At 42.9% G+C, this 16,753-nt stretch overlaps 1 protein-coding gene across 1 annotated transcript in view; it reads right to left on the bottom strand.

Moving 5' to 3' along the window:
* Positions 1-16,753, bottom strand: part of LOC139532734 (DNA annealing helicase and endonuclease ZRANB3-like) — an 86,972-nt gene that overhangs the window by 14,955 nt on the left and 55,264 nt on the right. The window contains exons 15-18 of the mRNA XM_071330699.1: positions 9,442-9,810; positions 4,359-4,474; positions 3,414-3,515; positions 739-881 (exon numbers count right to left, since the gene is read on the bottom strand). Of these exons, the coding sequence (XP_071186800.1) occupies positions 739-881; positions 3,414-3,515; positions 4,359-4,474; positions 9,442-9,810 (730 nt within the window). The remainder of the gene's footprint in view (positions 1-738; positions 882-3,413; positions 3,516-4,358; positions 4,475-9,441; positions 9,811-16,753) is intronic.

The following is a 16,753-nucleotide window of genomic DNA, read 5'->3' as shown; positions in this document are numbered from 1 at the left end:
GATAATCACCTTCCCATCCATCTCCTTACTACACGATAATCACCTTCCCATCCATCTCCTTACTACCCGATAATCACCTTCCCATCCATCTCCTTACTACACGATAATCACCTTCCCATCCATCTCCTTACTACCCGATAATTACCTTCCCATCCATCTCCTTACTACCCAATAATCACCTTCCCATCCATCTCCTTACTACAAGATAATCACCTTCCCATCCATCTCCTTACTACACGATAATCACCTTCCCATCCATCTCCTTACTACACAATGATCACCTTTCCATCCATCTCCTTACTACAAGATAATCACCTTCCCATCCATCTCCTTACTACAAGATAATCACCTTCCCATCCATCTCCTTACTACAAGATAATCACCTTCCCATCCAGCTCCTTGCTCCTGTATTAGCTCAGTTACAGTGTGAATCTCTACCTCTGTAGGAACCAGGGTTCCCAGTTGGACTTCGTTTCTACCATACTTTCTCAGCATGAAGTCTTTAACCAACATATCATCTCTGGAAATCAGCTTGATGTGCAGTCAATGGGGCAAACCTTGATTAGCGAATAAATCCCACATTCTGTCAAACGCTTTCCTCCTACGTCCACTGTGATTGGCTCTTGAGACACGCACCCCCACATGAACCAGGATGAATCTGTGATTATCTGATGCCGTCTGGGCACCAACACAGCAGGATGGAGACATAGGACAGGTTCAATCCCTCCCCCCACCTACCTCTTGGTGCTGCTGTGTTTGCGCTGGGTGCTGGTCAGTTGGTCCAGGGCCAGGACTGGGCTGCAGAACAGGAGACCACTGCGGCGGATCAGTCTCTGCTTCATGGCTGTCAGAGTGCTCCACTGCTGGACAAACCTCAGTACCTGACCCACACAGAGAGAGTCACAACACCACTTTAAACCTCAGTACCGGACCCACACAGAGAGAGTCACAACACCACTTTAAACCTCAGTACCTGACCCACACAGAGAGAGTCACAACACCACTTTAAACCTCAGTACCGGACCCACACAGAGAGAGTCACAACACCACTTTAAACCTCAGTACCTGACCCACACAGAGAGAGTCACAACACCACTTTAAACCTCAGTACCTGACCCACACAGAGAGAGTCACAACACCACTTTAAACCTCAGTACCTGACCCACACAGAGAGTCACATCAACACCACTTTAAACCTCAGTACCTGACCCACACAGAGAGAGTCACAACACCACTTTAAAACCTCAGTACCTGACCCACACAGAGAGAGTCACAACACCACTTTAAACCTCAGTACCTGACCCACAGATAGTCACTTTAAAGCAGTCAAACAAAGACACAATCTGTAATTCATTTTACAGCCAAACGGCAGCCACATTAAATGAAATGACCACTGAACAGCACCTTTAAATGACTGCGCCTTTAAATGACTGTGCCTTTAAATGTCTACCTCTAGGTGACAGCTTCTTTGTAGTGACTAGTGATGTCTACCTCTAGGTGACAGCTTCCCTGTAGTGACGTCTACCTCTAGGTGACAGCTTCCCTGTAGTGACTAGTGATGTCTACCTCTAGGTGACAGCTTCCCTGTAGTGACTACAGTGATGTCTACCTCTAGGTGACAGCTTCTTTGTAGTGACGTCTACCTCTAGGTGACAGCTTCCCTGTAGTGACTACAGTGATGTCTACCTCTAGGTGACAGCTTCCCTGTAGTGACTACAGTGATGTCTACCTCTAGGTGACAGCTTCCCTGTAGTGACGTCTACCTCTAGGTGACAGCTTCCCTGTAGTGACTAGCGATGTCTACCTCTAGGTGACAGCTTCCCTGTAGTGACGTCTACCTCTAGGTGACAGCTTCCCTGTAGTGACTAGTGATGTCTACCTCTAGGTGACAGCTTCCCTGTAGTGACTACAGTGATGTCTACCTCTAGGTGACAGCTTCTTTGTAGTGACGTCTACCTCTAGGTGACAGCTTCCCTGTAGTGACTACAGTGATGTCTACCTCTAGGTGACAGCTCCCCTGTAGTGACTAGTGATGTCTACCTCTAGGTGACAGCTTCCCTGTAGTGACTACAGTGATGTCTACCTCTAGGTGACAGCTTCTCTGTAGTGACGTCTACCTCTAGGTGACAGCTTCCCTGTAGTGACTACAGTGATGTCTACCTCTAGGTGACAGCTTCCCTGTAGTGACGTCTACCTCTAGGTGACAGCTTCCCTGTAGTGACTAGTGATGTCTACCTCTAGGTGACAGCTTCTTTGTAGTGACGTCTACCTCTAGGTGACAGCTTCCCTGTAGTGACTACAGTGATGTCTACCTCTAGGTGACAGCTCCCCTGTAGTGACTAGTGATGTCTACCTCTAGGTGACAGCTTCCCTGTAGTGACTACAGTGATGTCTACCTCTAGGTGACAGCTTCTCTGTAGTGACGTCTACCTCTAGGTGACAGCTTCCCTGTAGTGACTACAGTGATGTCTACCTCTAGGTGACAGCTTCCCTGTAGTGACGTCTACCTCTAGGTGACAGCTTCCCTGTAGTGACTAGTGATGTCTACCTCTAGGTGACAACTTCCCTGTAGTGACTACAGTGATGTCTACCTCTAGGTGACAGCTTCCCTGTAGTGACTAGACTACAGTGTTGTCTACCTCTAGGTGACAGCTTCCCTCCTGTGACTACAGTGATGTCTACCTCTAGGTGACAGCTTCCCTCCTGTGACTACAGTGATGTCTACCTCTAGGTGACAGCTTCCCTCCTGTGACTACAGTGATGTCTACCTCTAGGTGACAGCTTCCCTCCTGTGACTAGACTACAGTGTTGTCTACCTCTAGGTGACAGCTTCCCTCCTGTGACTAGACTACAGTGTTGTGTACCTCTTGGTGACAGTTTCCCTCCTGTGACTAGACTACAGTGTTGTGTACCTCTAGGTGACAGCTTCCCTCCTGTGACTAGACTACAGTGTTGTGTACCTCTAGGTGACAGCTTCCCTCCTGTGACTAGACTACAGTGTTGTGTACCTCTAGGTGACAGTTTCCCTCCTGTGACTAGACTACAGTGTTGTGTACCTCTTGGTGACAGTTTCCCTCCTGTGACTAGACTACAGTGTTGTGTACCTCTTGGTGACAGTTTCCCTCCTGTGACTAGACTACAGTGTTGTGTACCTCTTGGTGACAGTTTCCCTCCTGTGACTAGACTACAGTGTTGTGTACCTCTAGGTGACAGCTTCCCTCCTGTGACTAGACTACAGTGTTGTGTACCTCTAGGTGACAGCTTCCCTCCTGTGACTAGACTACAGTGTTGTGTACCTCTAGGTGACAGTTTCCCTCCTGTGACTAGACTACAGTGTTGTGTACCTCTAGGTGACAGCTTCCCTCCTGTGACTAGACTACAGTGTTGTCTACTTGCAGGTCAAACAAACTGACCTGAGTCCTGTTCTCTCTGCGTCTGAAGGCTTCAGGCAAGTCCTCCCAGCTGTCCAGTTTAATGTCCAGAGGAATGAAATTCCAGTGCAGTGGACTGTCCTCCTGATGAAGGGAGACACACAGAGAATAGATAACACAGCTGAAAACACATTCACACACTTCAACTGGGCATTGCAACCAATTTAAAAAAAGACATTTGTCAGCCAATTCCTCATACGTAATACTTTACATTTCACCCAGACTGACCAATCTGATCACATTTTTATTTAGCAGTTGATTAAATCTATTTCTGAATAATGTGAGTGGCCTAGGATTAATCAAATCAGACATGATTTAAAAGGGTAAACCACATCTGATTTATGCATTAAGGGTATTGTTATGTTGAAGAAGGTAGATACATGCTTATCCTTTGATGGTACATAAGAGGTCTGTCACAGAAAATATTACATTTCCATTGGTCACTCATATCAAAAACATATTGGACTACAGGTAATAAGGGGAAATGAAGGAGTAGGAGAGAGGAGGAAGAGTAGGCGAGAGGGGGCGAGAGGGGAAGAGGAGGCGAGAGGGGAAGAGGAGGCGAGAGGGGAAGAGGAGGCGAGAGGGGACGAGAGGGGAAGAGGAGGCGAGAGGGGAAGAGGAGGCGAGAGGGGACGAGAGGGGAAGAGGAGGCGAGAGGGGAAGAGGAGGCGAGAGGGGAAGAGGAGGCGAGAGGGGAAGAGGAGGCGAGAGGGGACGAGGAGGCGAGAGGGGACGAGGAGGCGAGAGGGGAAGAGGAGGCGAGAGGGGAAGAGGAGGCGAGAGGGGAAGAGGAGGCGAGAGGGGAAGAGGAGGCGAGAGGGGAAGAGGAGGCAAGAGGGGAAGAGGAGGCGAGAGGGGACGAGGAGGCGAGAGGGGAAGAGGAAGGAGGAGTGTTGAGTACAGAGTAGAAGCGGCGTCATGTACCTGGGAGTAAAGGTAGATACGCTCAGTGTTCTTGCTGGCGCAGAACTTCATGTTGGGGTACAGGGGGAGACTGGCCGTAGTGTCATCAGCAGGACTAGATACACTGTCTGTCTGGGCTGCAGGGAGGGAGAGAGGAGAAAGGTCATTACGGTCTAGGGGTGAGGCTCCCTAATGATGACAATGCCTGCAAGAAAAGGTCAATTGGTGGAAATTAGACTCCATAATACATCTAGGAGGGATCGCCACAGTAAACAGCAGCTTTAGTTAGAATAGACAGGATATCTATCTAGGTGGAGACAGCAGCTTTAGAATAGACAGGATATCTATCTAGGTGGGCGACAGCAGCTTTAGTTAGAATAGACAGGATATCTATCTAGGTGGCGACAGCAGCTTTAGTTAGAATAGACAGGATATCTATCTAGGTGGCGACAGCAGCTTTAGTTAGAATAGACAGGATATCTATCTAGGTGGCGACAGCAGCTTTAGTTAGAACAGACAGGATATCTATCTAGGTGGCGACAGCAGCTTTAGTTAGAATAGACAGGATATCTATCTAGGTGGCGACAGCAGCTTTAATTAGAACAGACAGGATATCTATCTAGGTGGGAGACAGCAGCTTTAGTTAGAACAGACAGGATATCTATCTAGGTGGCGACAGCAGCTTTAGTTAGAATAGACAGGATATCTATCTAGGTGGCGACAGCAGCTTTAGCTAAAACAGACAGGATATCTATCTAGGTGGCGACAGCAGCTTTAGTTAGAACAGACAGGATATCTATCTAGGTGGGAGACAACAGCTTTAGTTAGAACAGACAGGATATCTATCTAGGTGGAGACAGCAGCTTTAGAACAGACAGGATATCTATCTAGGTGGGAGACAGCAGCTTTAGTTAGAATAGACAGGATATCTATCTAGGTGGCGACAGCAGCTTTAGTTAGAACAGACAGGATATCTATCTAGGTGGGAGACAGCAGCTTTAGTTAGAACAGACAGGATATCTATCTAGGTGGCGACAGCAGCTTTAGTTAGAATAGACAGGATATTTATCTAGGTGGGAGACAGCAGCTTTAGTTAGAATAGACAGGATATCTATCTAGGTGGCGACAGCAGCTTTAGTTAGAATAGACAGGATATCTATCTAGGTGGCGACAGCAGCTTTAGTTAGAATAGACAGGATATCTATCTAGGTAAGCGACAGCAGCTTTAGTTAGAAAAGACAGGATATCTATCTAGGTGGAGACAGCAGCTTTAGTTAGAAGAGACAGGATATCTATCTAGGTGGCGACAGCAGCTTTAGCTAAAACAGACAGGATATCTATCTAGGTGGCGACAGCAGCTTTAGTTAGAACAGACAGGATATCTATCTAGGTGGGAGACAACAGCTTTAGTTAGAACAGACAGGATATCTATCTAGGTGGAGACAGCAGCTTTAGTTAGAACAGACAGGATATCTATCTAGGTGGGAGACAACAGCTTAAGTTAGAACAGACAGGATATCTATCTAGGTGGGAGACAACAGCTTTAGTTAGAATAGACAGGATATCTATCTAGGTGGCGACAGCAGCTTTAGTTAGAACAGACAGGATATCTATCTAGGTGGCGACAGCAGCTTTAGCTAGAACAGACAGGATATCTATCTAGGTGGGCGACAGCAGCTTTAGTTAGAACAGACAGGATATCTATCTAGGTGGGAGACAGCAGCTTTAGAATAGACAGGATATCTATCTAGGTGGGAGACAGCAGCTTTAGTTAGAACAGACAGGATATCTATCTAGGTGGAGACAGCAGCTTTAGCTAGAACAGACAGGATATCTATCTAGGTGGGAGACAGCAGCTTTAGTTAGAACAGACAGGATATCTATCGAGGTGGAGACAGCAGCTTTAGAACAGACAGGATATCTATCTAGGTGGGAGACAGCAGCTTTAGTTAGAACAGACAGGATATCTCTCTAGGTGGAGACAGCAGCTTTAGAACAGACAGGATATCTATCTAGGTGGGAGACAGCAGCTTTAGTTAGAACAGACAGGATATCTCTCTAGGTGGAGACAGCAGCTTTAGAACAGACAGGATATCTATCTAGGTGGCGACAGCAGATTGTTGGTGTTTTAGTTCTAACTGAATTTGGTGTGATGTCATTACTGCATTAAATGGGGCGGTTTATAAGACTAGAATCGAATGCTTCTCTGTGGTCCAGAATCTAATGCTTCTCTGTGGTCCAGAATCTAATGCCTCTCTGTGGTCCAGAATCTAATGCCTCTCTGTGGTCCAGAATCTAATGCCTCCCTGTGGTCCAGAATCTAATGCCTCTCTGTGGTCCAGAATCTAATGCCTCTCTGTGGTCCAGAATCTAATGCCTCTCTGTGGTCCAGAATCTAATGCCTCTCTGTGGTCCAGAATCTAATGCCTCTCTGTGGTCCAGAATCTAATGCCTCTCTGTGGTCCAGAATCTAATGTCTCTCTGTGGTCCAGAATCTAATGCCTCTCTGTGGTCCAGAATCTAATGCCTCTCTGTGGTCCAGAATCTAATGCCTCTCTGTGGTCCAGAATCTAATGCCTCTCTGTGGTCCAGAATCTAATGCCTCCCTGTGGTCCAGAATCTAATGCCTCCCTGTGGTCCAGAATCTAATGCCTCCCTGTGGTCTAGAATCTAATGCCTCCCTGTGGTCTAGAATCTAATGCCTCTCTGTGGTCCAGAATCTAATGCCTCTCTGTGGTCCAGAATCTAATGCCTCTCTGTGGTCCAGAATCTAATGCCTCTCTGTGGTCCAGAATCTAATGCCTCTCTGTGGTCCAGAATCTAATGCCTCTCTGTGGTCCAGAATCTAATGCCTCTCTGTGGTCCAGAATCTAATGCCTCTCTGTGGTCCAGAATCTAATGCCTCTCTGTGGTCCAGAATCTAATGCCTCTCTGTGGTCCAGAATCTAATGCCTCTCTGTGGTCCAGAATCTAATGCCTCCCTGTGGTCCAGAATCTAATGCCTCTCTGTGGTCCAGAATCTAATGCCTCTCTGTGGTCCAGAATCTAATGCCTCTCTGTGGTCTAGAATCTAATGCCTCTCTGTGGTCCAGAATCTAATGCCTCTCTGTGGTCCAGAATCTAATGTCTCTCTGTGGTCTAGAATCTAATGCCTCTCTGTGGTCCAGAATCTAATGCCTCTCTGTGGTCCAGAATCTAATGCCTCTCTGTGGTCCAGAATCTAATGCCTCTCTGTGGTCCAGAATCTAATGCCTCTCTGTGGTCCAGAATCTAATGCCTCTCTGTGGTCCAGAATCTAATGTCTCTCTGTGGTCTAGAATCTAATGCCTCCCTGTGGTCCAGAATCTAATGCCTCTCTGTGATCTAGAATCTAATGCCTCTCTGTGGTCCAGAATCTAATGCCTCTCTGTCGTCCAGAATCTAATGCCTCTCTGTGGTCCAGAATCTAATGCCTCTCTGTGGTCCAGAATCTAATGCCTCTCTGTGGTCCAGAATCTAATGCCTCCCTGTGGTCTAGAATCTAATGCCTCTCTGTCGTCCAGAATCTAATGCCTCTCTGTGGTCTAGAATCTAATGCCTCCCTGCCATCTAGAATCTAATGCCTCTCTGTGGTCCAGAATCTAATGTCTCCCTGTGGTCCAGAATTTAATGTCTCTCTGTGGTCCAGAATCTAATGCCTCTCTGTGGTCCAGAATCTAATGCCTCCCTGTGGTCTAGAATCTAATGCCTCCCTGCCATCTAGAATCTAATGCCTCTCTGTCTTCTAGAATCCTCTCCCTCTCTCCATGGGAAACATATGTTAACATTGTCAAAGCAAGTGAAGTAGATAATTAACAAAAAGTTAAATAAACAATAAAAAATGTACAGTAAACATTTCACTCACAGAAGTTCCAAAAGAATAAAGACATTTCAAATGTCATATTATGTCTATATGCAGTGTTGTAACAATGTGCAAATAGTAAAGTACAAAAGGGAAAATAAATAAACATAAATATGGGTTGTATTTACAATGGTGTTTGTTCTTCACTGGTTGACTTTTTCTTGTGGCAACATGTTACAAATATTGCTGCTGTTATTGCACATTGTGGTATTTCACCCAATAGATATGGGAGTTTCTAAAAATTGGTTTTGTTTTCGAATTCTTTGTGGATCTGTGTAATCTGAGGGAAATATGTGTCTCTAATATGGTCATACATTGGGCAGGAGGTTAGGAAGTGCAGCTCAGTTTCCACCTCATTTTGTGGGCAGTGTGCACACAGCCTGTCTTCTCCTGAGAGCCAGGTCTGCCTACGGCGGCCTTTCTCAATAGCACGGCTATGTACACCGAGTCGCTCTCTCGCTCTCATTAAGCCACTCCGAACCCGATAGGTCACTTTTATATTGGTCCACTGCAGTGTTCCACATGAACCCTGAGACTGAGGAATGTCTGGAAATAGAACACCCAGCCACTAGTGGCACATCACCACCAGAAGTGAGTGACATACACAAGGCCATTAACTGCCATTAAATGAGCTTCAGGAAAAGTCCCGAATGGGAAAGACAAGACAAGGCAGGACTAACAGAACACAGTTCTTTTTTTCTGGACATATTTCTGGATCAGAATGTGTGATGATGTGTTATGATGACTGGGTGAAAGCATGCAGGGGTGTCTGGAGCTGGTTGGTGCTGTTGAGGGTGTTAATTCATGTAGTGACAGACAGACAGACGAGGGGCAGATAATATGACTCATTCTTATGGAGTTTTTCGGAGCAATTAAAAAGCAATTAAAAAACTTGAGGTAAATGAAAAATACACAAAATAAAAGCAATTTCATGAACCTATAGTTCAGAGCCAGTTTAAATCCCATAAGGCATGCTGTGAAGAGAAGAAACAATCCCCTTCTATAATAATACTAACATTAATAATATGTCACACCCTCCCTTACCCAATCACCACACAACAGAGGGAGGCAGCTGGCGGCATATTGATGACTACCTCAGTGATACATAGCATTACAGCATTACAACATATGGGTGACTATTCACCCCAGACAATATCCCCCAGATATGTAGGAGGGAAGGAGGAAAAGAGGGAAGGAGAAAAGGGAAGATTCAAGTTGGATTACCATCAGTGTGCTCATGAGGGGCTGACTGGTTCTCTCCTGGTGATTGTTTGCCTTTGAGCTTCTCCTCCTCTCTCTGTTGACCGTCTGTCTGTCTCTCCTCCTCCTGCTCTCTCTGTTGACCGTCTGTCTGTCTCTCCTCCTCCTGCTCTCTCTGTTGACCGTCTGTCTGTCTCTCCTCCTCCTGCCCTCTCTGTTGACCGTCTGTCTGTGGTTCAGTTGTCCCGGGAGAGGCAGGACCAGGACAGGGGGGGTCCTCCTGCTCGCTGTCCGACCCAGAGAGGACCATCCAGGGGTGTTCTCTAGGGGTGGACTGGTCAGGCCTGGGGCCTGCGGACACAGCAGGTGAACCTGTAGATTGTGTGTCTGGAGCTGAGAGGTGGAAAGAGAAAACACAGGTTCCTTATAGATGTACATGTAGCCTAACGGTTCCTAGTGTAGAAAACACAACAGGTTCTTTATAGATGAACATGTAGCCTAACGGTTCCTATCAGTGTAGAAAACACAACAGGTTCTTTATAGATGAACATGTAGCCTAACGGTTCCTATCAGTGTAGAAAACACAACAGGTTCTTTATAGATGAACATGTAGCCTAACGGTTCCTATCAGTGTAGAAAACACAACAGGTTCTTTATAGATGAACATGTAGCCTAACGGTTCCTATCAGTGTAGAAAACACAACAGGTTCTTTATAGATGAACATGTAACCTAACGGTTCCTAGTGTAGAAAACACAACAGGTTCTTTATAGATGAACATGTAGCCTAACGGTTCCTATCAGTGTAGAAAACACAACAGGTTCTTTATAGATGAACATGTAGCCTAACGGTTCCTATCAGTGTAGAAAACACAACAGGTTCTTTATAGATGAACATGTAGCCTAACGGTTCCTATCAGTGTAGAAAACACAACAGGTTCTTTATAGATGAACATGTAGCCTAACGGTTCCTATCAGTGTAGAAAACACAACAGGTTCTTTATAGATGAACATGTAGCCTAACGGTTCCTAGTGTAGAAAACACAACAGGTTCTTTATAGATGAACATGTAGCCTAACGGTTCCTATCAGTGTAGAAAACACAACAGGTTCTTTATAGATGAACATGTAACCTAACGGTTCCTATCAGTGTAGAAAACACAACAGGTTCTTTATAGATGAACATGTAGCCTAACGGTTCCTATCAGTGTAGAAAACACAACAGGTTCTTTATAGATGAACATGTAGCCTAACGGTTCCTATCAGTGTAGAAAACACAACAGGTTCTTTATAGATGAACATGTAACCTAACGGTTCCTATCAGTGTAGAAAACACAACAGGTTCTTTATAGATGAACATGTAGCCTAACGGTTCCTATCAGTGTAGAAAACACAACAGGTTCTTTATAGATGAACATGTAGCCTAACGGTTCCTATCAGTGTAGAAAACACAACAGGTTCTTTATAGATGAACATGTAGCCTAACGGTTCCTATCAGTGTAGAAAACACAACAGGTTCTTTATAGATGAACATGTAACCTAACGGTTCCTATCAGTGTAGAAAACACAACAGGTTCTTTATAGATGAACATGTAACCTAACGGTTCCTATCAGGGTAGAAAACACAACAGGTTCTTTATAGATGAACATGTAACCTAACGGTTCCTATCAGTGTAGAAAACACAACAGGTTCTTTATAGATGAACATGTAGCCTAACGGTTCCTATCAGTGTAGAAAACACAACAGGTTCTTTATAGATGAACATGTAGCCTAACGGTTCCTAGTGTAGAAAACACAACAGGTTCTTTATAGATGAACATGTAGCCTAACGGTTCCTATCAGTGTAGAAAACACAACAGGTTCTTTATAGATGAACATGTAGCCTAACGGTTCCTAGTGTAGAAAACACAACAGGTTCTTTATAGATGAACATGTAGCCTAACGGTTCCTATCAGTGTAGAAAACACAACAGGTTCTTTATAGATGTACATGTAACCTAACGGTTCCTATCAGTGTAGAAAACACAACAGGTTCTTTATAGATGAACATGTAGCCTAACGGTTCCTAGTGTAGAAAACACAACAGGTTCTTTATAGATGAACATGTAGCCTAACGGTTCCTAGTGTAGAAAACACAACAGGTTCTTTATAGATGAACATGTAACCTAACGGTTCCTATCAGTGTAGAAAACACAACAGGTTCTTTATAGATGAACATGTAGCCTAACGGTTCCTAGTGTAGAAAACACAACAGGTTCTTTATAGATGAACATGTAACCTAACGGTTCCTATCAGTGTAGAAAACACAACAGGTTCTTTATAGATGAACATGTAGCCTAACGGTTCCTATCAGTGTAGAAAACACAACAGGTTCTTTATAGATGAACATGTAGCCTAACGGTTCCTATCAGTGTAGAAAACACAACAGGTTCTTTATAGATGAACATGTAGCCTAACGGTTCCTATCAGTGTAGAAAACACAACAGGTTCTTTATAGATGAACATGTAGCCTAACGGTTCCTATCAGTGTAGAAAACACAACAGGTTCTTTATAGATGAACATGTAGCCTAACGGTTCCTATCAGTGTAGAAAACACAACAGGTTCTTTATAGATGAACATGTAGCCTAACGGTTCCTATCAGTGTAGAAAACACAACAGGTTCTTTATAGATGAACATGTAGCCTAACGGTTCCTATCAGTGTAGAAAACACAACAGGTTCTTTATAGATGAACATGTAACCTAACGGTTCCTATCAGTGTAGAAAACACAACAGGTTCTTTATAGATGAACATGTAGCCTAACGGTTCCTATCAGTGTAGAAAACACAACAGGTTCTTTATAGATGTACATGTAGCCTAACGGTTCCTATCAGTGTAGAAAACACAACAGGTTCTTTATAGATGAACATGTAGCCTAACGGTTCCTATCAGTGTAGAAAACACAACAGGTTCCTTATAGATGAACATGTAGCCTAACGGTTCCTATCAGTGTAGAAAACACAACAGGTTCTTTATAGATGAACATGTAGCCTAACGGTTCCTAGTGTAGAAAACACAACAGGTTCTTTATAGATGAACATGTAGCCTAACGGTTCCTAGTGTAGAAAACACAACAGGTTCTTTATAGATGAACATGTAACCTAACGGTTCCTATCAGTGTAGAAAACACAACAGGTTCTTTATAGATGAACATGTAACCTAACGGTTCCTATCAGTGTAGAAAACACAACAGGTTCTTTATAGATGAACATGTAGCCTAACGGTTCCTATCAGTGTAGAAAACACAACAGGTTCTTTATAGATGAACATGTAGCCTAACGGTTCCTATCAGTGTAGAAAACACAACAGGTTCTTTATAGATGAACATGTAACCTAACGGTTCCTATCAGTGTAGAAAACACAACAGGTTCTTTATAGATGAACATGTAACCTAACGGTTCCTATCAGTGTAGAAAACACAACAGGTTCTTTATAGATGAACATGTAGCCTAACGGTTCCTATCAGTGTAGAAAACACAACAGGTTCTTTATAGATGAACATGTAACCTAACGGTTCCTATCAGTGTAGAAAACACAACAGGTTCTTTATAGATGTACATGTAGCCTAACGGTTCCTAGTGTAGAAAACACAACAGGTTCTTTATAGATGAACATGTAGCCTAACGGTTCCTATCAGTGTAGAAAACACAACAGGTTCTTTATAGATGAACATGTAGCCTAACGGTTCCTATCAGTGTAGAAAACACAACAGGTTCTTTATAGATGAACATGTAGCCTAACGGTTCCTATCAGTGTAGAAAACACAACAGGTTCTTTATAGATGAACATGTAGCCTAACGGTTCCTAGTGTAGAAAACACAACAGGTTCTTTATAGATGAACATGTAGCCTAACGGTTCCTATCAGTGTAGAAAACACAACAGGTTCTTTATAGATGAACATGTAGCCTAACGGTTCCTAGTGTAGAAAACACAACAGGTTCTTTATAGATGAACATGTAGCCTAACGGTTCCTATCAGTGTAGAAAACACAACAGGTTCTTTATAGATGAACATGTAGCCTAACGGTTCCTATCAGGGTAGAAAACACAACAGGTTCTTTATAGATGAACATGTAACCTAACGGTTCCTAGTGTAGAAAACACAACAGGTTCTTTATAGATGAACATGTAGCCTAACGGTTCCTATCAGTGTAGAAAACACAACAGGTTCTTTATAGATGAACATGTAGCCTAACGGTTCCTATCAGTGTAGAAAACACAACAGGTTCTTTATAGATGAACATGTAGCCTAACGGTTCCTATCAGTGTAGAAAACACAACAGGTTCTTTATAGATGAACATGTAACCTAACGGTTCCTATCAGTGTAGAAAACACAACAGGTTCTTTATAGATGAACATGTAACCTAACGGTTCCTATCAGTGTAGAAAACACAACAGGTTCTTTATAGATGAACATGTAACCTAACGGTTCCTATCAGTGTAGAAAACACAACAGGTTCTTTATAGATGAACATGTAGCCTAACGGTTCCTAGTGTAGAAAACACAACAGGTTCTTTATAGATGAACATGTAGCCTAACGGTTCCTATCAGTGTAGAAAACACAACAGGTTCTTTATAGATGAACATGTAGCCTAACGGTTCCTAGTGTAGAAAACACAACAGGTTCTTTATAGATGAACATGTAACCTAACGGTTCCTATCAGTGTAGAAAACACAACAGGTTCTTTATAGATGAACATGTAGCCTAACGGTTCCTATCAGTGTAGAAAACACAACAGGTTCTTTATAGATGAACATGTAGCCTAACGGTTCCTATCAGTGTAGAAAACACAACAGGTTCTTTATAGATGAACATGTAGCCTAACGGTTCCTATCAGTGTAGAAAACACAACAGGTTCTTTATAGATGAACATGTAGCCTAACGGTTCCTATCAGTGTAGAAAACACAACAGGTTCTTTATAGATGAACATGTAGCCTAACGGTTCCTATCAGTGTAGAAAACACAACAGGTTCTTTATAGATGAACATGTAGCCTAACGGTTCCTATCAGTGTAGAAAACACAACAGGTTCTTTATAGATGAACATGTAGCCTAACGGTTCCTATCAGTGTAGAAAACACAACAGGTTCTTTATAGATGAACATGTAGCCTAACGGTTCCTAGTGTAGAAAACACAACAGGTTCTTTATAGATGAACATGTAGCCTAACGGTTCCTATCAGTGTAGAAAACACAACAGGTTCTTTATAGATGAACATGTAACCTAACGGTTCCTATCAGTGTAGAAAACACAACAGGTTCTTTATAGATGAACATGTAGCCTAACGGTTCCTATCAGTGTAGAAAACACAACAGGTTCCTTATAGATGAACATGTAGCCTAACGGTTCCTATCAGTGTAGAAAACACAACAGGTTCTTTATAGATGAACATGTAGCCTAACGGTTCCTATCAGGGTAGAAAACACAACAGGTTCTTTATAGATGAACATGTAACCTAACGGTTCCTATCAGTGTAGAAAACACAACAGGTTCTTTATAGATGAACATGTAACCTAACGGTTCCTATCAGTGTAGAAAACACAACAGGTTCTTTATAGATGAACATGTAACCTAACGGTTCCTATCAGTGTAGAAAACACAACAGGTTCTTTATAGATGAACATGTAGCCTAACGGTTCCTATCAGTGTAGAAAACACAACAGGTTCTTTATAGATGAACATGTAGCCTAACGGTTCCTAGTGTAGAAAACACAACAGGTTCTTTATAGATGAACATGTAACCTAACGGTTCCTATCAGTGTAGAAAACACAACAGGTTCTTTATAGATGTACATGTAGCCTAACGGTTCCTATCAGTGTAGAAAACACAACAGGTTCTTTATAGATGAACATGTAGCCTAACGGTTCCTAGTGTAGAAAACACAACAGGTTCTTTATAGATGAACATGTAGCCTAACGGTTCCTATCAGTGTAGAAAACACAACAGGTTCTTTATAGATGTACATGTAGCCTAACGGTTCCTATCAGTGTAGAAAACACAACAGGTTCTTTATAGATGAACATGTAGCCTAACGGTTCCTAGTGTAGAAAACACAACAGGTTCTTTATAGATGAACATGTAGCCTAACGGTTCCTATCAGTGTAGAAAACACAACAGGTTCTTTATAGATGAACATGTAGCCTAACGGTTCCTAGTGTAGAAAACACAACAGGTTCTTTATAGATGAACATGTAGCCTAACGGTTCCTAGTGTAGAAAACACAACAGGTTCTTTATAGATGAACATGTAGCCTAACGGTTCCTAGTGTAGAAAACACAACAGGTTCTTTATAGATGAACATGTAGCCTAACGGTTCCTATCAGGGTAGAAAACACAACAGGTTCTTTATAGATGAACATGTAGCCTAACGGTTCCTATCAGTGTAGAAAACACAACAGGTTCTTTATAGATGAACATGTAACCTAACGGTTCCTATCAGTGTAGAAAACACAACAGGTTCTTTATAGATGAACATGTAGCCTAACGGTTCCTATCAGTGTAGAAAACACAACAGGTTCTTTATAGATGAACATGTAACCTAACGGTTCCTAGTGTAGAAAACACAACAGGTTCTTTATAGATGAACATGTAGCCTAACGGTTCCTATCAGTGTAGAAAACACAACAGGTTCTTTATAGATGAACATGTAACCTAACGGTTCCTATCAGTGTAGAAAACACAACAGGTTCTTTATAGATGAACATGTAGCCTAACGGTTCCTAGTGTAGAAAACACAACAGGTTCTTTATAGATGAACATGTAGCCTAACGGTTCCTATCAGTGTAGAAAACACAACAGGTTCTTTATAGATGAACATGTAGCCTAACGGTTCCTATCAGTGTAGAAAACACAACAGGTTCTTTATAGATGAACATGTAACCTAACGGTTCCTATCAGTGTAGAAAACACAACAGGTTCTTTATAGATGAACATGTAGCCTAACGGTTCCTATCAGTGTAGAAAACACAACAGGTTCTTTATAGATGAACATGTAGCCTAACGGTTCCTATCAGTGTAGAAAACACAACAGGTTCTTTATAGATGAACATGTAGCCTAACGGTTCCTATCAGTGTAGAAAACACAACAGGTTCTTTATAGATGAACATGTAGCCTAACGGTTCCTAGTGTAGAAAACACAACAGGTTCTTTATAGATGAACATGTAGCCTAACGGTTCCTATCAGTGTAGAAAACACAACAGGTTCTTTATAGATGAACATGTAACCTAACGGTTCCTATCAGTGTAGAAAACACAACAGGTTCTTTATAGATGAACATGTAGCCTAACGGTTCC

Source organism: Salvelinus alpinus, chromosome 10, assembly GCF_045679555.1.
Source record: "Salvelinus alpinus chromosome 10, SLU_Salpinus.1, whole genome shotgun sequence".
NCBI lineage: Eukaryota > Metazoa > Chordata > Actinopteri > Salmoniformes > Salmonidae > Salvelinus > Salvelinus alpinus.
The sequence above is the reverse complement of the archived record's forward strand: the minus strand, read 5'-3'. Positions and strand labels throughout refer to the sequence as shown.